The 23,666-nt window shown below is 35.7% G+C and overlaps 1 protein-coding gene and 1 long non-coding RNA gene across 2 annotated transcripts in view; one reads left to right on the plus strand and one right to left on the minus strand.

The window, feature by feature from the left end:
• LOC140675045 (uncharacterized) overlaps window positions 1-19,555 on the minus strand; it is a 37,684-nt gene extending 18,129 nt beyond the window's left edge. Inside the window, exon 1 of the mRNA XM_072909060.1 lies at window positions 18,899-19,555. Coding sequence (XP_072765161.1) covers window positions 18,899-18,955 — 57 coding nt within the window. The 5' untranslated portion in view covers window positions 18,956-19,555. The remainder of the gene's footprint in view (window positions 1-18,898) is intronic.
• The window catches only part of LOC140675050 (uncharacterized), a 73,802-nt gene that overhangs the window by 39,162 nt on the left and 10,974 nt on the right, over window positions 1-23,666 (plus strand). The window lies entirely within an intron of this gene.

The raw sequence follows: 23,666 nt of genomic DNA on the forward strand, positions 1-23,666 counted from the left end.
TGACAGTAAAAAGGATATAGTTAAGCTGTCGTTGTATGCAGCGAACTTCGTCAAGATTTCAAGGCAATCCTGTCACGTTACTAACTCGTTTATTATAATAAAACTGCCAATAATAATTGTACAATTCCGTATAATAATTTATATGACCATTATAAAACTCTATTTGATATGTGAAAGAAGCAACGGCAGAAAGAGCTCGCGGATTAAAATCGGAAGTTGACCGTACGAACAGATATAGGTCAGAATCGTAGCTTTTCGTTTTGAGAACAGGTTATTACTTACCGCACCACGGGATAGATAGAGGATAGGTCTCATCTAGGAGGTGGAGAGCCGCGGCTACGGCCTGGCATTTACTCATAGTTATGTGAAAGGCATATCGCCCGGTGTACCCAAGGTACTTCTACATAGTACGCACACTTGCACAATATACTGTGTACCGCCATTATCGCGGCCGACCGATGTCGTCTCGACAGCTAATAGTCGTCCGGAGAAAAAAGATGCTACAATTAAGCGAGCATCGCTCCGTAGTATCGTTCGGGTACACGAATCGGGTATGTCGATCGCGTGTTTCTTGGCGTTGCAATAAACACGACAAGGAAGATTCCTCCCGATGACACGTGTTTGAATCTTTGCTTGCAAACGATGCCAACATAATCTTCGCGTGATATAACATTAGATTCGTTTGAAAAAAAAAATTATAAACTTAGAAAGTATATACATTACTCTTCTGATATAAATATAATTATATATACTGATATGTAATTATTAATCTTATATAACAAGCCCATTAAAATAGATAGACTCCAAACCGTAAAATAGCGAATGTAAACCGTAAAATAATATTAGTTGTTAATCATTATATCTCTGAACCGGAACAAAGATATATAATTTACCACCGTTCGTTTAATTGACTTTTAGAATTGTCACAGCAACGTGCGTCACTTTGAACGTATTTATTTTTAATCGTTGACATTTTAATTAATACAAGCTGGCCACCCATATTATCAAGCAGAAAAAATCGTGATTGGCTGCAAAGTATTTCTTTCTCTCTTCCTCCTTCGATCTTGGCCGTTTTTTTTTTTTTTGCCAAGTTGTCTACATATGTTTGCAGCATACCTTGTCGTGAAATAATCGTGATAACGGACGTAAGTCTCTCGCTAATTGTCCGTAGCAATAACTCAATCAGGATGGGCGGGACATGAATTGTGCGTCTGGAAGTTGCAAATTGCCATTGTATATTACTTGGCAAATATTTATGCATAAACCGTGAAACATAGATTATGTTGGCATAGTGATTTTCGATATCTGTGGCTTAACAACCTGTATCTCTTATCTCTTATCGTATAAATATCCGACGCTTTCTAGAATTTGTTGCAAAATAGAAAACAACCATAATGACGTTACATTGGTCAAGATATTATAATTTGTTCCTTACATCAACTCTCTTATTAATTTTATTTTTCCATGTCATCAGCAGTTTCTGAAAATTTATACAGCACGTTGTCGAATTAAAATGTATACGACAGTAATGGTGAAAACCTACCATATATCTGGAATAAAAGTATACAGAGTATTACAGATTTGATAAAAAATATTTTACGTATCGATTTATATATAACTTTTGTTACATATTCTTCTCTGTAAAGAGAATAACAATGACAATTTATGATTTAAAAAAAGAAATATTCTTCCGTCCTATAGTTCATGATCAATCAACGAGTACCAATCTCCAGAAGAATGTTTATTTTCACGTCATATCCAGTCCCGCTCGTAGCCGTTGAGTACCAGACTCGCTGTTACTCGCCGATTACAGGTAGTAACGTTAAGTGTGCTGGAGACGAAGTAGATAGCTGTGCTTCAATGCACGAGGCTACAGACGGCGGGTCGCGGACCTTATCGGTATCTTACACTTGAATAGCGCGTTATATGCATCCTCCACAAGATTCCCATTCCTTCACGCAAAGACGCGAAACCCGAAGGTGCTGCACTTCGCAGAATTTTGTCCTCCTGCGTGAGAACTGACGTTTGTGTGCTTCATAAAAATGCCAATCGAAAAATTCCGCGTGACGAGGAGAATCGATCCTTAGCAAGTGCAAAGAAGACTAATGTATTCTTAGGAATACAAAAGCAAAGAATTAAAATAAATTGAACTCAATAATTTAATTAATCTTACAATTGGTAGTGCATTTATATTAAATTATATTATCAATATTTATTTTTGTTCCACGTAACTCTCTTTCTTGATGCACGTCATAAATTTATTCCTAATTCAATTAATAATATATAATGATTATTATCATTTGTATTACATGTATATATCCTTATTTCACGACAGTCATTATGTCACTTATGTCTGATGAGTAACAATTTTTATCGAGGTCTTTTTTCTGTTCCCGTAACTAATTGTGCGACATGTAAATTTATTAATATTACTTAAAGAGCTGGTTATCCGACTGGTTATGCGCGCGATGCGATGGATGGAACGACCGATCACGCCGTTCGATAAGAGGTTCTTTCGTCGTATCGAGTTTTTTTGATGACTGGGCCAGATTTCGGTGTGACTGATGATCAACATTCCGTTATCTGGCGTATAATATATATCATTGCTCTCTACCGTGACATAAACTCGTACGAGATAAAACTCGTACTAATTTTTGAGATTTCAAGAATTATCTTCGAAAAATTATGGAGAAGTAAAAAGTGTGCAAAAATTATCTACGTTTTAAAAATTACATAGTTTTCATCAATCTTTTCGACAGCATGTAAAAAACACATTTCAATGTTACAAGATAAAAGATATAATGGTGGCTTTATTTGTATTCTAAATTGCATATTTTTATAAGAATTAATAATTTGTATGCGGGTTTCGTTTAAAATGTAATCTTATTGTCAGTTTATATACGGTGCGTGTAAGTTGTTCTCAAAGGCCAGTACACGCACACATATTACATCGTGAGCGTACTTAGCGAACATCGATGCGATACGTAGAGGAGAACGACGAAGGAATATACATACATATATATATAACAGCATTTGTGCTCCGAGTGTTGCGTGCGGTCGTAAATCACGGGAAATACGAGGTGACTTTAATGGCAACTGCGATTTTTATCCTGCATCGATGCATACCGCGTGTGTAGAGACGAGCACGAAAAAAATAATTCGCTGCACTCAAAGTGTTAAAAAATACATATTCTACGAGAAATACGTGTGCGGATCTCTGTCTGGACGAGAGATCGTGGGCGGATATACATATATGGGTTGTTTACTCCAAAAATTGAACGAGTGGATTAATGCAGCGGTGTACTTAATCTTCAAGATTTTACGAGATAATCATCTCAACGAAATTATTATTATTATTAAAAATCATTTTAACGAAATTATTATTAAAAAAAACCAATGACGATCGTTGTTGACGTCAAATTTTTCAATTTTCGTATTTGGGAATGTATTTTAAGAAATGTCATATAAAAATCAGACCTTTTATTAGACAGATTTAGCCAAAAATTTACTTATTTTGTCATTACGTAAGAGATTAACTCATATATTTCGATAATGCATTACCACATATGACAGGATTGTATGATGCATAAAGCAACGATTAATGCAATTTTACTACAACAACCGACCCTTTATCACAATTTCAATAACGCATTGCACAACATTTTGTATCGTAATATTTTGCCGAATATTCTGTATCTGTCAACTGTTGCCGAGCGTAATCATCATTTTATACAAATATATACGGGCGACAAACTTTTTAAAATATTGCCATTTACGCGTTCGAAGATAACGTACGATATATGCCGTTATAATCCTACCCTCATTCGAGCCCGCCTGCATATTATTAGTGGATTCATGGGCGGTTTATGAATAATTAAATTCTTTAATAGGGCCATTAAATTTATTAAGGAAGCAAAGAATATTTATCGATTAACTGTAATCTGATTCGTTTTATGAAAAGTAAAAGTTAGCTTTTCCAGGAAAGCGCGGATCACCTACCTGGTCGGCCTTTTAAACCGACGACGTTTTTTCGGCGATATAAAGCGCGTCATAAAGTCGACAGGAATGCTTTTAAATATGGACCGCAAATGCTATGAATTAATTTAATGACGTAAATGACACCTTACGTCATCTTAAATCATCGTCTCTCGCAAACGTGCATAGGACCTAGCGTGTGACTCTCAATGTACGCGATTAAAACGTACATTGTGCAAGGGCCAGACTTCTTCCAAACCGGTATTACCGGAGTATTAATACGTTCAATTATCACGCTACGTAGACAGAAGGGCGTTCCGACGTACGTTCGCATTTTCGTACTAAAAATATATGTGCAGAAAACTTTTGACGGCAAATAAATATATATATCAGCGTTTTTTAAATTATAATTTCACTAATAATTCATAGAGAAAAAGAAAAAAAATTACAAATCCTGATGTAAATCATCTTTCACTTAAATAAATCTCTATACGTCTCTTCTTATGGAGGAACATCATAGTTATTTACGAAATTCTTTCTATGTGTTGTCTCGATAATTCGTAAGAACTAAAAAAAGATTTAACGTCGCAACCTCACGAACGTATTGGCATAAATTATCATACGTCCAGAAGTGACGTGCGACGAGACAAATTTAATACAATATGTCTCAGCGAGATATCGATCGATTTATTTATGCTATGCTCCGAGGTTGCTTAGGAGCTTTTAAAATATATAGTCTACTCGTCCAATTAAACAGTACATGCTCTTATATATATTGTTTGTATGAAGTTCTCGTTGAAAGCCCTCGCGTCGCGTTATCGTTTCACTAGAAGAGTTAAGCTCCATAAATCGCGCCGTTCGTTGTTACTCTGCCCCGGATGCGTCTATAATAATGTATCTCGAGAGGATCATCACGTGTCCGAACACGGCGACGTCCGTCCGGATCAAGGGTCACTAGCCGAGCCGGGTTTAAACGGATGAATCAAGAGAGCCTAATCATTTCCGACGATGTCTCGGCAATTCATCTCACGGCGAATGCACAGTTGAATAAGAGAGAATTGAATAACTAAAATATCTTACACCTCAAAGTAACGAATGAGTCTCTCTCTCTCTCTCTCTCTCTCTCTTATCATTTTTATTAACATCAAATGCCAACCTGATATTTACTAGATAAATATCATAACATTTAATTTTAGTAGATTAAACTAGAATCCAAAGAAGTAGTTTAAACTTTTTTAAATATAATAATCAGGTTAACTTTTAATCATCCTGAAAAGTTTTTTTTTCTTTAAAATAATCGCTTTATATCCAGTTTTTGCCTGCAGGTAGAAGAAAAATAAGTTATATTGATGAAGTGCTTCTATTCGCATTTATAACGATGGATTAGGTGAAATGTCACCTTTATCGAATGGGATTAATATCAAAAGGATGATATATGCGAAATCTCTCGATGACATCATGAGTCGTTTCGATTCTAGACTAGTAGCCAGGTTTACCTGTGTTCGAACCCTACGTTATAAATTTACTTTTGTCGCGTGTTTCCCCAGGATTTTTATTTACAACCCCAGTAACTTAGAAAACGCGAAAGAGCCGCGTCAGACTTTGCTATTATGATGCCAGAGCTCAGAGAACGACATGTTAACTACAGGGAGCTACGAATTCCTTGGGTCCGTTGCGGTGGACACAGTGTCGCCGATGAAGATATTTATAGCCGGGGGTCCCGCAACATTATGTTCTAAAAGATCGTAGTGTGGTCAGTGTAGGTAACATATAGCCTGATCAGTGTTCAGTTCCGATGCTCGCGTGTGATGGTATGGCCGAACGTAAAAATCCCCCACCTGAACGTGGAGCTGTTCTCGGGACAGGGACCCCGATTTGTCAAGGACGTTCAATGCCGCCCGTATCAGGTGGCCCTACATAATTTCTTTCGGATTTCCGTGCCTCTCTAAAGGGTTCTAAGTAGCTTGTATGTGTCAACGCGTTTCTGCTCGTGTCAACGGAATTTTTCACGTTTTTTTAGTCTCTGCTTCTTATACATCAATTTATATATCTTTATATATTTATTATCATGCAGTTATTCATTTTTATTATTCATAAATTTTGACTCTCAAATTTTGAATTTCAAAAATTTAGACAGCAAAAAATATAAATCAAATAGCGAAATTATTCCGTCGAAAACGAGAGGTGTAGTCATCTAAATCTATTGTAAATATATGTATACGGATGTTATTTCTACGAATTTTATTTTGTAAAATGTTTCAAAGATGCCTCTTGGTCGTTATCACACTAGCAAGTAATTAGAAATGCTCGCATGGTGTGTTGGATTAAATTAATATAAAATTATGTCGCGTATCGCGGTTACAATTTCAAAGTGGATTAACATCGTCGCGCACTTACGCGAGAATTTCGAGACCCACCGAGGATCCGGTATCGTAATCTTTCGGCTTTGGGGAGGTTGCATGGAATTCCTTGGAAACGGATTTGCACAAAGAGATGTTAAAACGAAGAAAACATGATGCGTGAAGCATGGTGCGCGCTCTTTCGGCCGGGGAAATTACACAGGGAGAATATGTCACATTGTATGGTCATAAAAACCTCTTAATTGCCCGCAATATTACTCGACTGCTTGGCCAAAGGTTATCCGTCCGGTTTAAATGAAGCTCTGCCAAGTTTACCTTGAGGATGTAAAGTCAATTCTTTATTCCGCCCTTTCAAAAAAGAAAAAAAAATAGAAAAATCAAAAAGAGGCGTTTCGTTATCTCGTATCTTTCGCCACTGTGCGACGGGTTTCGTAAACAACAATTTCGTAGATGTTACGAGGTACATAAGAAACGCCGTGGAAACGCGCGAGAACCTTATCTCAGTCGTGTCAAGAACCCCTTAAAAGACTGTCGATTATATTCGAAAGCATCAGCGTTGTTATTCCGGGAGTGAAGAGGTGAGAAATATTTTGTTAATAACATGCGAGATTAAAAAAAATAGAACATAGAACGTTGAATATATAAATATACACGTTGAATATATAATATTACACAAAATGTACATTTATATTATTAAATAAATAATTTAATTTAATTTAATAAATCTAATAAATAAATAATTTTTATAAAAGGTTACATAGAAAGCGTCGTGTGTGTATAAATAATTTAACATAAAATAACATGTCAAATTATTTTTTCTATTCTAAAAATTATAAACTGTAAGCATGCAGGATTTTATAAACCCAGGATAACAATTTAAGCGGGACATCAATGATGAGACAATTTCAGGCTAGCGCCGTGAGTGTGTTTTGAGTTTGTCGTAAAATGTTTTGATCACACGGGACGATACGATGATACACTGTCAATGACCGATGGGATGTCGAAAGGGAAAGTACTGCGCGCGCGGAAGAGAAAAAATGCACGGAAAGGAGATGGACATGCGGGACACACGTGGTTGTTTGCCGGGTTTACGTCTTCACCTGCGTCGTCCTTGTCGAGGTCCTCCAACTCGCCGAGACGAGCGGCGTCAACGGCCCAAATATATGACGCAAGGAATAGTCCCATGGCGAGATAAGGATACTAAAAATCCTCCGAAATTCCCTGCGAGATCGGTCCCGCGCGCGACTCGATTCCCGATGTTGATATCGCGGAAGGAGATGGAACGAGGGAAAAAGAAGGGAAACCGGGAGTGGAATTCGACACGAACGATGCATTCCGTGGGATCGTAACTGCAATCGTTAATTTGCGGTTGCTATTAGCCGGAAAGATCTGCGCGTGTATAAATACAGTGTTAATAATAACCAAAATAAGTAGAAAAAAATAATTTTAGAAACATAAAAAATTCTGTAATTTATTAACCTGTGCGAATCTTAAAGTATAACATGTATCGCAATCGTTTTATTCGCCTGATAAAACTTTGTACTAATAAAAATTCGTATCTCTGTCGAAAAATTAGTCCAAGAAAGGTAGGCTAAAATAAATTACCAATAATAATTGAAGAGACAGATTCGCTGATGCGTAATGTATTTTCAATCGAAATTGAAAATTCAGTGACTAAAAAAAAGAGTTCAGTTTGCCTGACCTTAGAACGAAAAAGATTCGATCGACCTGTCCGCCGAGACTCTACGTAGAATACGGTCGACACAATCTTCGATCTGTGCTTCCCAGTGAACGCTAAGATTTACGAGGTAAGGTCGTACACGGAGAGCACGAGATGTAGGTGCTCGAGACCATTTTTCTCGACCTTGCCTCGAGGGGTATAAATAACGGGGCGACCGTCAATGAGCTCGACGTTACCATTATATTGCGATCTCGAGCGAACGAGCAACCGCGATATACACGGGATAGACGACATTCCAGTCTTCTTCCCCAATGCTGTAAATGCGATCAAATTGATCTGACACTTAAATTTTCTTCTCTTTTCTATTTTACGCGAGCTGCGGATCCAACCTTAGAGGAGCGCACGTTGCCGCGAAAATATCACCCTATATAGATATATAAATGTCCGAATGTTCGCCGGACGATTGACGCACACCATATCAGAAAACCGGTACGTATCCGCCAAGAATCACACCCCCTCGCGAAATTGCACACCCCGCGGCTATATATAGCATCCGATGAGATAAGCTTGGTCCTATTAATAGCGCCATTCTTCGCCCTTCCTACCAGATTTCTTCGCCGACAAATGTTTTACTGCTTTAGGGGGAGAGGGAGGGATGGGATTTGTGTTCTATGGACCCTTTACCTGTACCACAGGGAGGCGAGAATTTTTACGCGCTGTCGTATTTTCTGCGGGATGTTATCCTGGAAAAATTTATGATCGACGGTCTGCCTGAGAGACGTAGCATGCAAATGACACGGGCGATAAGCGCTCTTGAGATTAAATGAGCCTCTTAATGCGAGACTTAGTACGTTGGTACGTTAAATTGTTAGGCCAACGATATACGTTAGAATCATCCAGAATTAATGATGCTTCTCGGAGCAAGGGAAATACCGCCTATGGGAGGGAAGAGGGGGGAGGGGGAGGAAAGAGAGTTAATGTAATCCCTCGTGAATTATGTTAAACGAAGCATCTAGCAATGCGCTATGAAGTTAGTTCAAAAATAATTCAATTTCATCTTAAACGACTATATTGTTAGATAACTTTTCAGATGTTTTAAGCTTCTTTTTTTTAATATTTTCGAGACTAAAGTAATTCCATTTGAAAAGAAAAGATGTTGCGAAGGAGGCTTTAGAGTTGAAGAAACCGTAATTTCGATCGAATACGTATAATTAGACATAATATAACGGCGTTTATCTCGATCGATCCTTAATCGCACGATGCAGACTATTCATCTCAGCATTTCGCAATAATTAATACATGATATCACGCGGGTGCTAGTTAGAGTTGATACATACATTCGTATAAACAATGCATCACGATTGACGGGATTGCCGACGTATTATATAGTGGTGCGAACGTAGGTAGGATTTTTCAAATGAAACTTTGCCTTCGTTCAATAGATGCGGTCACGAAATTACGTAGGTGTGACCGCTCGCCTTTTTCTAACAATTTGGAACGTCTCGCAAGTTCGTTAACTAAATTGTGCCAGCTTGTTATGCGACTTGTCGTCCTACGCTTGAGGAACTAAAAATAATGTTAAACTTTAGCATTATTTCATATCAATATTTCATTAATTGTTTTTTTTATTTAATTATATTTTGAATTTGAAACTCAATGTTTCGGTCCTTTCTCGTCGATATGTTTTGAAATAATTGCAATTTGTACAAACCGCATTTATATGCTATCACTTATTTTTTATAAAAAAATAAAAACAGTATGTTAAAAATATCATTTAAAAAATGCAAATTTGAAAATTTCTCTGAAATTTGTAGAGGTTGTCGCAATTTTAAGCGTATTTTTAAATCTCGTTAATCTTAGAATTGATTAGAAATCTGTCGATATAATTTATTGTCGCAAGCGTAGACAAATCACGTGTTAGCGTAATGCGGAGGTGAACGTTTCGATCGCCTCTGACGATTTTGATTTCGCAAGGTGGTTCCTCCTAACTAGAGGCAGTGGTTTGGTAGGAATCCGGTCGGCCTGCTGTTATCGTCCTGGTTTAAAAATATCTGGCGCCATCCGAATCGATTCGAAACGTACATGCGAGCGAGAATGCATTGTCCTTTAAATTATCCTACCAGTGAAAGTTTCGCACGTGCAAAAGACCTCTACGATCGGCGATGTTACCGGAATGGGAAATGGCAGTCTGAGTTTTCTTTAGGACGTTAAAGACATTTCTTGAGAAATGTCAAACATGCGTTATTTGTAATAAGTAATTAGTGATATAAATATAAAAATAAATAATATTTTTTATTGTATTTAAAGTTGTAGAGATAAAATAAAAGAGAAATTTGATTCGGAGAAAGAAAAAAATTAATATCATTTTTAAAGTAATATTACTTAGTTCTAAAAAAGTAACGAATTATTAGATATTGAAACAAATTATGCAATTTAAACAAAAAATGCGAGCAGAGATAACAACGATCTTACTTAATATATCGGTCACATTATTATTTCAATTAATGATGAACTAAATGTGTGAAAGGAACTGCGTGACACGAGAATCCGGATCATCCGCAGGGAGAAAAACCTTCTTTACACTTCATCAAAGTTAACGGAAGTTTCCTGTTAACTTCGCAGGAAATTGGACAAGAGACATAATTCATTCCCCGGCGGGTCCCCTCATGGAATAGTGATACGATTAAATGTTTGATATTTGTATACAGGATATCCTGCAACGAAATATTCATCAATCATATAATTTCGTGATTATTCTATGTGTGAATCAACAAAGATTTAAATACAAATATAACAAAAATACATTTATATGTTAAAAATGTAGCAAAAGTTTAAAAACACTCATTATTAACAATTTAAAAAAAATTAAAACAAAATCACATATGAGTCTACTCATTTCGAGAGTTAACCAGACCAGCAAAATATGTAATGTAATAATGCATTAATAAATAGAAACGGAAAAGAAATCATTTAGAGTGCGCCACCTCGATCAAAAAGATTTATTAAAAGTACATTTATGACGCGTTTCGATAAATAGCTATCAAAGAGAGACGTGGGATAATATATCGTAAAATCCTTGGAAATCTGACATGTCATTCATTATTATTGTCCCGTCTACCGTATCCCGCTGATGATAATTTACACTCGATTTATATACTTAGCCACTTATAGTCCGCGACATCGAGATATTGTAAATTCGATTCTCATCTCTTCTCAGCTCTCAAATGCGCACGTACGTAATAATGTTCATTTAATAACGCGGCTTCCTATGAAACACTCGAGAAAAAAGAAATCAAGTAAATCAATTTGTTTCTCGTCACCAATCTCGATTTTTCATAACGTCGTTTAACGTGGCAACGATATATTGATATAATTGATAGAATTATATATTTTAGTTTCACCTTATGCTTCTAATTAAATATTTTTTCTCGCTGTCGATTATCGACCGATCGCTTTTCATCAGGTTTTTCTCGCCGATGGAATTTACGGAGCGGAGGAGAATACCTCGCTTTTATTCAGATCCGAATGCCATCGACGGTCCCATGCACTGTTACCGTTTTTTCGAGATCGGACAGCGGCACGCAAGCCGGAGCTCTCTATCTGTTACACTGTACCGTTATCTCGAGGGACCATCGTGCTTTACACATGCGTTCGCCACAATGCAACGTGTATTCCGCGCGTCTTTACATCCGTTAACGGTATTTCGAGATCGTACAACAGAGCTATCCTTCCGGCTTCGTTTGTGTTTCCCCGATCCGTACGGTACCGCGCGATTAGTTGAATCATTGTGTTGAAACGGGTTAAGAATTCCTTCGCGAATACGCCTTCTCTCTTAATCATGATTTAGTTGAAGGCGTGAATGAACGGTCACCTATGACATTATCATATGCGACTATAATAATATAATCACATTCTGACGTGGTATCGTCATCTGAAGAAGCAGGGCAGAATACTTACGGCCTATCATAATATTTCAAGATCAAAAAACAGTTTACTTATTTTTAAATTAATAAATTTTTAAGATAACCAACCATTCAGAATCCTCAGTAGAATAAAAAATATTTAAAAAAACAAATAATTTGATCCAAATAAACTGATGTAAGTATTATTTAAAAGAGAAAAGACTATTATATGATATTAAATAAGATAAAATGTTACTATTATTATAAATAAAAAATAAAATAAGCATTATCACATTATCTAAATAATTAATTATCTATTGTAAAATTAATTTTGTGTTCAAACACATTGCCCAGATCTTCTCTCTATTCCGTGCTTTAATAATTAAGATTCTGATAGGGCTGAATATCGACTCGCGACACAAAAGGGGTACATTTTTGCGTGCCGCCGTTGGAAGATTTACAGACCGGTCGTTCTGAAGTTACCGACTTGCCGAGGCTGATCGCTTCGAGCTGTAGTCGCCAAGCGAAATGCGTGTGCACGTTGCGTGAATCATTCGTCCTCACCTCTGGTTACTGGTTCATTGGCGATCGGCCCGATTGCACAATGCAAAATAAAATGATTTAAATGCGATTGAGGTACGTTTGGCACTCAATTGAGACACTCGAGGGTTGAAGAGCTTTCAGAATAAATGTTATTGCATCTCGAATTATTTTAACAACGAAAAACGCACGAAATTATTTATCAAAAATACGGACTCAAAAAATATAAAATTTTATTTGTTAAAATATTTTTATGATTAATAGTGCTTACCTGCATACAGCACATTACTGATAATGGCCTGAAACATTGATGCGTTTTTCGTTGTTTCTGACTAATGCTGGATAGACGTAATGACAGTATCTAAAAATGATTTCAACGCGTAATATTGGGGAGTGATATCAGGTTGCCAGATCTTTGAAACGCGTTTTAGGTATCTAAGATTAATGCTAACATGTATTTAATATAGAAAAAGATTGTAAGAAAATTGCGTATCTTATTTTCTTTGCAAGTAACTATAATATATATTCTTTCAGATGTGAATACTGAACTGGTTTAATTCCACGAAAAAAAGTGAATCTTCATATTAAACTGTTTTTATTAATGACATTTTTATCCTTTTTATTTTCGCTTTAAAGAACAATAGTCTTTCAGTCTATCTTTTTATATTACGAAAGAAAATAATAACATATCCAATTTAAAAAATTTATTTTGCAAAATAAATTTTTTACAAGTGTAAAATATTCAACATTTCGCATACTTTGCTATACTATATTTTAATGCTAAGTGTAGAGAAAATGAAATGTGAAAATACTGTGCAATAAGTTGCGGGAATGCTCTGGTCACTTTACCGAGACCGAAATTTTTATCTCCTATTATCCTAGATTCCACGACTAGAGTTTCAACGGTTTTTACATTGATTTTCTCTCGATCATTAGCAATCAGAATCGCAGCTTGCAAAACGGTAGCGTGAAACGCGCGCTTTCTGCAAATTAGTCGATGGTTCCGACAGAATTTCTCGCAATTATTGTTATAGCGCTTCTACGATATCAACATGGTGGTATTCGCAAGAAGTGAGAATGATTAATTTTCTATAATATTGGATCGGTTTTGTGGATAGTTTTTCATAACAATTAATGTTTCGGAATCGTAATCGGAACACCATTCAAACACGTTTCTTTCTTTCTTTCTTCGGTCCAGGTTAACGTTTTTTTACAACACATGTGTACATACATCATCTTATGACGATGATTACTCGTATCATAAATCGATACTTTTTTTGATACCTATTATTTTATTGTAAGTATATTTTATGACAAGACTACGTATATGAAAAGAATATTAATTTATTTAGTAATAACACAAAATCGCGCGATATAGTTTTAATAATTACATCTATAAATATTGATTTCTCGCGTTTTAGATTTATGTTCAGAATATGTTATAAGCATATTAAACTACAATTTATACTGGAACATATACAAATCTCAATAGAGAAAGCAAGTAAGAAAGAGTTATATACATTGGCAGAAGCCTGTACCAATAATCTTTTTGGTGCATTCTCGCGTGCATCCTGAGGATGTAACAACACGCAGAAATTCATATGTAAATCTTTTGGTCCTCTTATTGGTACTAGCGTTTGCGTGCATGTTGCATTCAGAATATGCACCTGTATATGCATGCCTGTTATGGAATTAAAAAATTGTGAAGAACTCTCAATACCGATTTTGCTCTGCGAATATATATATGCTTTTAATTAAATTATTTGATATTTCGAAAATTCATTTAATAATTTGAATGGAAAAAATATGTCAATATTTTTTTATGGAAAGATCACAAAATATTTATTGTTCCAAAGATATATATTTATTCACGTGACATATCTGTGAAAAATGTCATATTGTACACATAATATACAAGTAATTATTAACAAATTATGGCGAGTAAGTTTTTAGAATTCAGGTTTTTCGCGCAAATTCTAGTCCAAATGTTGAATGTATAAACATCTAAAGAACAGAAAAAGAATTAATAATCGAAAAAAGGTTCACACAATTGAGGAGAAAGGCGGGACGGGTCCATAAAGGACCGTCGCGCGCGATCAGGATTGATAATTTATAATAAGCCGTAGCGTAAACAAGACGGGGTGAGACATAAATTTCGCAGAGAGTGCATCGATCGTCTGTGGAAGCCTAACGTTATTCCACTTGGCCGTGACCTTGGGTCGCAATAACCACGGACAAAGATCACATGTCGCAATGCACATGGAAAACGGTTATCCGTTATGCGAAATCATAAATTCTCTCCGCCCTTTGTTAGAGAGACGTATTTGTGCCTACCCCCCGTCGAAAAGCCGCTTATATGATACGCTTATATGATATGTGTCTCGTTGAACAATTTTTCAAGCGACATTATATTCAAATGGTAAATCGCTTAAACATTGAATTTACATTTTCGCTGACTTTCGGTTGACATACATGGCGTATTTATCGTCTAGTAACAGCGATTCCATAATTTATTACTTGCAAATATGATGATTAGTTTCATATTAAAGTTAATCGTATATATATATATATATATATATATATATATATATATATATATATACGATTAACTTTAATATGAAACTAATCATCATATTTGCAAATATATATATATATATATATATATATATATATATATATATATATATATATGTATGTACATGTTAGTTACATATTAACTATGTGTTAATATTAAAAATATTATCTCAGAAATGCAACGAAGAATATGCACGTGATCTCTTATATTTATCTCTAATAAATATCAAGATATAATATTTACCGATAAGATCTTCACATCATTAATCTCAAAACTGAATCTGAAAAACTTATGCTCATTAATCATTTGCACGCTTCGTTGAACGCTGTTTGCAGCGATTAAAAAGAAAGAGATAGTTAAAAAAGGAGCGAAAACATATACATATTTACAATTTATGAGAATCATCAATCAGTCTTGTAGGTCATCTCTCATTAACGCTCCGAGCAGTGTTTTTCCGTTCTGTGTCGGTTTTGGCCGACCGATACGCGTATCTAATTAAGCAAACCACGTGAGTTGCTACTGCGCCGATTTTCATCACTTCCGGTCCCGGTTAACACTCGCATTTACAAGTACCATTGATTTTTAAACCGCTCATTATCCGATTACCTTGAGTCTTTTGAACGGGCTAATTTAACACTAATTAAAGAAGACTGCAGTCGGCATCGAATTAATAAACGACTTTGGGATTCCAGGGTGACATCAATATGATTTCGATCGTCTGTTACCAGTTCGCTCTGTGTATCTTAATTAAGCGTGTACTAAACGGAACTCAATATTGTTTCATGCTGTTAATTCATGTATATCTTCATTAGAAAGAGAGAAAGAGAGAGGAAGAGAGCAATTAAAAAGAAGAATTTGTAAAAAAATTAAAACAGTGGATATTCGATTTAACATACAATCACTTATTTATGGTATAAAATGATTTTTATAAAAAAGATATAAAAGAAATGGTTCGAATATTACAAATTTCTTGGTAAAAATTTCGGAGTAATGATTGTAACATGAATAGGTTTCTGGAAAATGGAATAAGAAAATTAATTTCTCTTCTCGAAACGATTTTAATCAAGGACATTTTCTATGCAATGGATTCCTTGTTCCTTACAAGATATCGCCGTTTAAAAGCGCGTCGTGTTTGTGCTAGGATTATGTACGTAACTGTGGTATTAAATGAGATGGCTAACCGTCTACGAGACCTTTCTTCAGTTCTTAACTGGGTACTATCAGCCTTGGTCGAGTGATTCTCTCGTAAGCGCTAGAGCGTGATTAACTTTTCGCGAGTGTTCGTAGATAAATATTTATATTGTATTTTAAATTTGCAATTTTTAGACGCGCATCCGTCTACAGTGTACTAATGCATAAAAGTAAATTCGTATGGAATAATAATCCAGTCTAATCTAAAAGCTATGTACGCGCAATACATATGATTAAAATAATCCTATAACAAATAATTAAAATGCAAGCTCATAAAATTAAATTTTATATAAAAAGAGACTCAATATACATTATAAGTAATTCTTTAGCGCACAAATTAATTTTCTACTAAAATAAGCTTTAAATAAAAATATTTCGCAAACATACCTTCATTGGTTATGTACAGTCTTGAAGTTAAATTTATTGAAACTTCTTTTCTCATCAAGTGATTCCCTAAGTCGATTCTAATAATTTTTACATTATAGTATTTATTACATTTTACATAGTATTCAATTTTAAACGTAATACAAGTTGTGTCGTAAATTTAACGAATTAATTATTTATTTTATGTATATTGTATATAACTGTACGAGCCTATAATTTGCGCACACTCCGAATTCAGCTGCTCCCATTTTGCAGGCAAACAAATTGTATTTTATGCATCTATAAATCCTGCTTTATCGCACACGATTTTTCAGCGACGACAACCACTGAAAAAAAACGACGATTACACGCATCTCGCGCTCCACGTGTATCACAAAATTCTGCAATCGCAAAATCACGCGTCTATCTCGTAGAAAATTTGCACGAGTAAACCAGTTGTCAAGAACCGGATCACATTTCGTGATTCCGTAATTGTCACAAGGTCGCGAGCGTTAATTAATTGAATTGGATGCTGCCAGAATACGTCGATTCGTCGATAATTAATACATTTATACAAAATATGTCTTGCTTTCAATTCAAACGCGCGAAACGAAAGATCAATGCAAATGAGAAGGAAAAAAAATAATAAATAAAATATTTTCGATTGATCAATTAAAAGAACAATACAATGGATAACGAGTTTACAAATCCTTACGACCAGATAAAACTATCGAATATTAATTAAATTTCAATTAAATACGCGAGAGAATAAGCTCTACTATATTACTGTTAATTCACTTGAATTTCATATTGATGTAAAAAATATCATAATTTATTTCAATAGAGTGTAAAAAAAGTCATGGACATCTAAATCGACCTTTTCATTTTCAAAAGCAAAAATGTCAAGCAATCAGAATTATTCGGTATAATAAACGATACAGTTAAATATTTATTACTAATTTCGTCGCATTTAAGTGCCTCTTCTAAGAAGAAGCTGATTATGCGATTAACATCATCAGAAGTCTTAATCGGTAATTAATGTGTTTCTCTCTAGAGCTTAATCTCGAAAGGTACTACTGGCATCACTAATTACATTCAGCTCGCGTGATTACGTCGTGCACAGAAAATTAACACGATACTCGCGCGAGTCGCGACACGTGTACGCATTTGTTCGCGTTTTAATTTGCGTACAATCTTTGTTTCGAATTCTTTTTCTCAAAAGAACATATCAATCCTCGTTCTCCTTGAAAACTTATTTTCTTTGCATCTGTTTTAGCCATATTTTTTTCTGATTAAAAAAATAAAACTATCTAGTATAAAAAAAAATTACTCGCTGAAATAAATAATTATTCCACTTGTAACACATCAATTTTTAATACATTTTTAAGTAAAATATCTATAATTATAAATGTATTATTAATTATAAATAAGTTATTTATTTGTAAAGATTAATTTAATTTAGATTCAAACGATTGATTACATGAATCGAGTCCACTTTGATGAAACTTGTATGTAATTTCCGTATACACTCTCTTCTTTCTCTTCTCTTTTTTTTCTCGCTTATACATTGTATGACTCACAAAATTCTCTCGTTTGTCTCATCTTACGTTTCATTGCGTAAGAAAGAGCGCATAATCGCTTGCAGGAACTGTGATAAGTTAACATTCCGCGCTTGCATAACGAAAGTGGCACTCGCCCGCGACAACTGCGTGCATTGTATATATATGTATGTATTTGCCAGGTATACTCGATGGTAAGTATAGCAAGCATGGGCTAGATAACGACGGTATCCTTGACTCCAGCCGCGTACATACGTCGACGCGTGCACACTCTGTGTGTGAATGCCACTCCGCGTACGAAGGTGCATGCGTCGAGTTTTGCAAGAGTCGGGGCGTATTTATTATTGATATTATACGAATCTTTTTATTAAAACAATAACGAAATAATCATATGATTATTTCTTTGCGCAATTTCATCTTTTTGTTCCTAAAATCTTGTTATAATTTACGCTAGCTTTTAAATTCTATAATATCTGACAGTAATGATTAATTCTACATGAATATCTAAATCGATATAATTTAATTACAATATTATTAACTTTGTTCGTTAGTCTTTCGTTTCAAGAAATGATTAATCATCTGGTTATCCGGAGCTTCGAAAAAAAAAATATTTCAAATAATAACAGACGTTTGTAGCAGACGACGAAAGAAAACTCTAGCCTATCACTACCATTGACTACGTCCTGGTTGGTGAACGCTGTCGACCTCTCAGGGTTTAATCGCTCGTAAAATAGCAATACGCAAGGGCTTACCAGCAGGAGAAGTACCGTGCTCGTGACGGTCGCGTCGACCGATATGCCGTACGCCATTTCTCGAACACGAGGGAGTTTGTCCACTCTTCTACCAGACCATCCTGGTATGCGTCGTCAGCTCGCAGCTCCCCGGGTTCACTACCCTCGGGGACTCTTGGAGGATCGAAGCTCAATCAATGTTCACTTCCTCACGAGACACAAAAGAAGAAAATCAGAATCACAACAATACCGCCCTTGAATCAAGCCTCGCTGCCCTTCTCGCTGCAACTGACAATTTCCGATGAGCAAACAGGGAGAAACGTTTGCTTGAAAATTTTTCTTGACAGCTCAGTCGACGTCGACGACAATGGTTTAACGACACGCTAAGCTATCTCTCTCGCGAATGAAGGTCGGATTACGGTTGATCACATTCGCTCTCGATCGTTGCCGTTGGTGTGATTGCTAGCCTTTCGCCTCTCTCGGATACTCCGTCGATCGCTTGACCGTTGCCGATCTCGTAACGAGAAAACTGAAAGACGATCTTGTTGCTGAGGACGACACGGCACGATGGCCCGTGGGCTAGCTTCGGTACGTCTTCGTTCAATAGGTGACGATTATGTGCGGTCCTAACCGTAGCACAGGGCTCGGGCAACTGACAGCGGATCAGAGCCGCGGCACACGGCGCCACGCCGCTCTCACAGCTGATCCGAGAGAGCCGATCGCCTCTATCCGCGCCTCCCCTCCTTCTATCCTTCGCAGAGGGACCACACTGTACCCTCTCTCTAACGCGCGATTCTCAATCTTTGCACCGCGATGCTCCCTTCGACGAGGACGCTTGGATTCACCTCAAATGACTTACAGATAATGCTCGGATGGTCCAAAAACGTCGGACAGAATAAGCAGAAATGAAGGAACGACCAGGATAAAATTTTGTATATTCACATGTATATTTTATTAAAAATTTAGAAAAAGATTAATTTCTTCTCTCCTCGAGGCAAGTTTAAAGTTTCTCCTCAACGATTCTTACTTCTGTTATTCCGTTGTCTTTATCTTAATACGCTTTTATTTTTAAGAAAATATATCACTTTTAACATTTCTAAAATATCATAATTTTATTGCAAATTTTTAAGTATATTTTTAAATGTAAAGAAATGAGCATATTTGATTATCAGAAATTACACTGAGAAACACATAGAAATCTTTTTAAAAACGTGAAATTACTAAATATAAAGTCTTTAGCAGGATTAATTGTCATCGAATATATAGTTGCATCATTTTTAATGAGCCTCGTTATATTGCTGACAATTAATCTTTCCCTCTATTTAGACATACACATACGTTAAATCCTTTTCAAAATTACAAAAAATATAAAATGACAAAATACTGTAAAAAAATGTTCTTAATGGTTGAAAAGATCCTTCTTTGCGTTCTTTCGCAATTGGACGTATACGAGTTGGACGTATTTGCCAGTTCAATCAGAGAAAATGTAATTATAATTAACGTTTGAAGGGAATAATTCATACATATTAATGCAAAATCCACGTACGTCACACTTGCGTCCCGGATTTGCAGATATTTCGCTGTCGGTTTTACGAGGTTGCAAAAAAGAATGGCGTATTAAAGCACGTTAATTAGTCGTGTAGCGCTTGTTACCGTAAACCGAAGGTTACGAATAAGCCGCAGACGCTCTATAAAACCTCCACGTTCTGGAAAAACGGGCCCACGTGCCCTTAACAGCGTCAGACTTCTTTTAAATACCGTTCATATAATTCTTATACTTATAATTGAATGATTTAAAATTTAATTACACTGCAAAAAGTTTAATTACTTTTGAAAGAAAAATGACATCCCATCAAATTTTCATCGAGAAAAAAATACCTATCTTGGAATTTATCGAAGGCCACTATGATGTAATACGCAATAAGGCTTACAAAATATTTGTATCTCGCGAAGAAATGTAGCAAAATGAGCGAATCATTTTAAGTGAAATGTTCTATCTTAATCACGCGATGGAATAACCGATAATTTGATGACTAACAAAATTGTTTGTGCACGAGTCATTTTCGACAGTATCATAACGCGTACGTGTCTACAATTATCCGATAATTCCTGTTTATTTTTACACTGCCAAATTTGGTATCACAGACATATCATTATGATACCAATAAAAAACCGTTTTTAGGCGAAAAAATTCGTAATTTTAGGTTTCATAAATTCTTCAAATTACAAGTTTATGTTATTTTGAATTACCTGATACCTGTCATATAATTTTATTTGATACCATGTGGTATCATTTGTCAAAAATATGATTCAAGAGAAGAGACGGACAGGTCTTTTTCACACGTCAAAGAATAGGATATCATTCTTTCAAAATTTGATCATTTTTCATGATCAAAAATCAGAGAGGACGGTTGCTCGACGTGCAAAACTGGTTGCGAGTTCCACGCAGCGAAATTCTCGGAATGACATTCGGCGCAATATTTCGCTAGCGTTATGATAAAGAATGATGACGACGATGACTGGTGGAGAGTACAAAGAGCATTTAACAAAATCCTTGTGCAACGGGCGCGGATGAATAACCGACCTTGCGAATGAGCGGGACGTCCTTCGAGGGAGCGCGCTCGCGAAGACGGGAATATATCCTATCTTCTTCGGGTTTTTCACGCCGGACACGAAAACGTTTCGCGAAACACGGCTCAAGTTACATCGGGCTTTTAGATTAGGGCCTACGCTCGGGCATGCACGACGTGAGCAAGTACGGAATTATTTGAGACGTCACTCGTAATGATTAAGCGTACACGGATTTTATCGGCGCCGTCCCGACGCGATTTTATTTTTGCGATTTCATCCGGCTACTGCTTGGTTAAAAGGCAATACTCTGTGCTTCGGAATTCGCATTCAAGACTGCAATCAACTTATTTTCCAATTACCACTTTCAATAATATGGTCGATCAGATTTATAGCTTCTTGCGAGAATTTTGTTTCACATCAAAAATATTTGAATAATTTTTAAATTAATCATATATTTATGTTATTATCAAAAAATGCAATTAATATTTTTAATTTTATTTTTATTGTTTAAAATTTTTCTATACAAAAATTTTGTATACAAATAAATTAAAAAATTCAATTTAAATTCTTAAATTCCTAGAATCACGAAAAATTATAACACATTCAGATTTTAATATAAGCCATTGGAAGATTTCGAACGGAATTTTCTCAGAGTACGAAATTTTGAATCGCTTGTTTGAAATAAGCCATCGATATTTATATCCTACCGTTTATCGATTCGTTTCTCCTGATGTTAGTGTATCTCACGAAGATCGTCTTGCCTTTGTAGAGAGATCGCGCGAACGGCGCTATACGGTACATAACGCGCATACGAGCCGCTAAATTTCCCCTTTATCTGCATTATTCGCGTGCCCCAGTCGTCTGTTCAGAGGCCCCTTCGAAGGAATCCGATCAGGAACGTGGCGGTGAGGTCTTACATATATCGGAGGTCAACTACGACCTAGGTATATCCGTGCGGGCATTGTTTCCGCGCGAGCGGCGGCATTGTTTCGTGATTTCGCCGGCGAAAGGTCAAGATATGGAGGACCGGACACGAGGATCCGTATCTCGCGCCCGAAGAAACAAAAAGAGCTTTTAAATACTGTGCGCAAAAATTGCTGCCGGATGCTTGGACAATATCATCGCGGCGAAAACGATATTTTTCTCGTATTCAATAAATTATTACAAAGGTTTTAAAATATTCAAGCAACTTCTGTCATTGTAAAACAAACAATCATCGATTAATTTATTAAAATACAAAAAAGAAAATATAAAAATAATATTTAGTAATCTTATTATTAAAAAAACGGAAAAAATATTGCAAATATAAATACAAAAGTTGTAACATTAAAAATATAATGGATAGATAATTTGATTTAATTAATGAGGTTTTATAAATCAAAGCGAGAAATGCGTAAAGAATAACGAATGTCTTCCTGTTTAAATATGCAGCGTTGCAAGGTACGAAAAGTTCGAACAAGGGCCGTCAGTCTTACCTACGGTCCAGTTACACGCCGTAAAAACTCGTATTTATTCTCTGCGCATTCTTTGCGTCCGCGCGGACGATGTAATTGCATTCCACGACGAGTACAATGTATCTGTAAGTCACTCGGCTTGCTCTGCCAGGAGGCCAAAATATTAATCTCCGCAAAAGAGGATTCGTTTAGTAACAGGCGAAAATTAGACTCTTTAAGACTAAATATATAATTGCATTCGACTGAAGTACACTATTCTAATATTAATAAATAAATTATTTTAATATAGAAAAAAACATGTTTATTACTAAATAAGATAAAAAATAATGTAAATGTAAATTTATTAAATTTGATTTGCATTATGTGCAATATTATTTATAATCTTTGTCGTGTACGTAGTTTTTTTCATCTTATACATACTTACAAATGCATATATATATATATATATATATATATATATTTATATAAAAATACACGTATATAAGAAATATATAAAAATATGACTTTGCAAATTGTTGCGTATGCAGTCATGGAACGATGCATCGGACAAGCAAATGTTCGGGCGATAATGTTCGCGCGAAGTCATAAATTTCGCGACCGGCCGATTTAAATCGCGACTTTATTTCCCAAACATGACGTGTATTCAGCGAAATTATTAAACGAGGACTGCTTTTAAGAACGCTTTTAACACGCTCGCAAGATATCATTCAATGCGCAAGATGGTAACTATTAAGGTGACGTAGTCATTGTATGCGAAAAGAGGT

Source organism: Anoplolepis gracilipes, chromosome 17 (genome assembly GCF_047496725.1).
Source record: "Anoplolepis gracilipes chromosome 17, ASM4749672v1, whole genome shotgun sequence".
Lineage (NCBI taxonomy): Eukaryota > Metazoa > Arthropoda > Insecta > Hymenoptera > Formicidae > Anoplolepis > Anoplolepis gracilipes.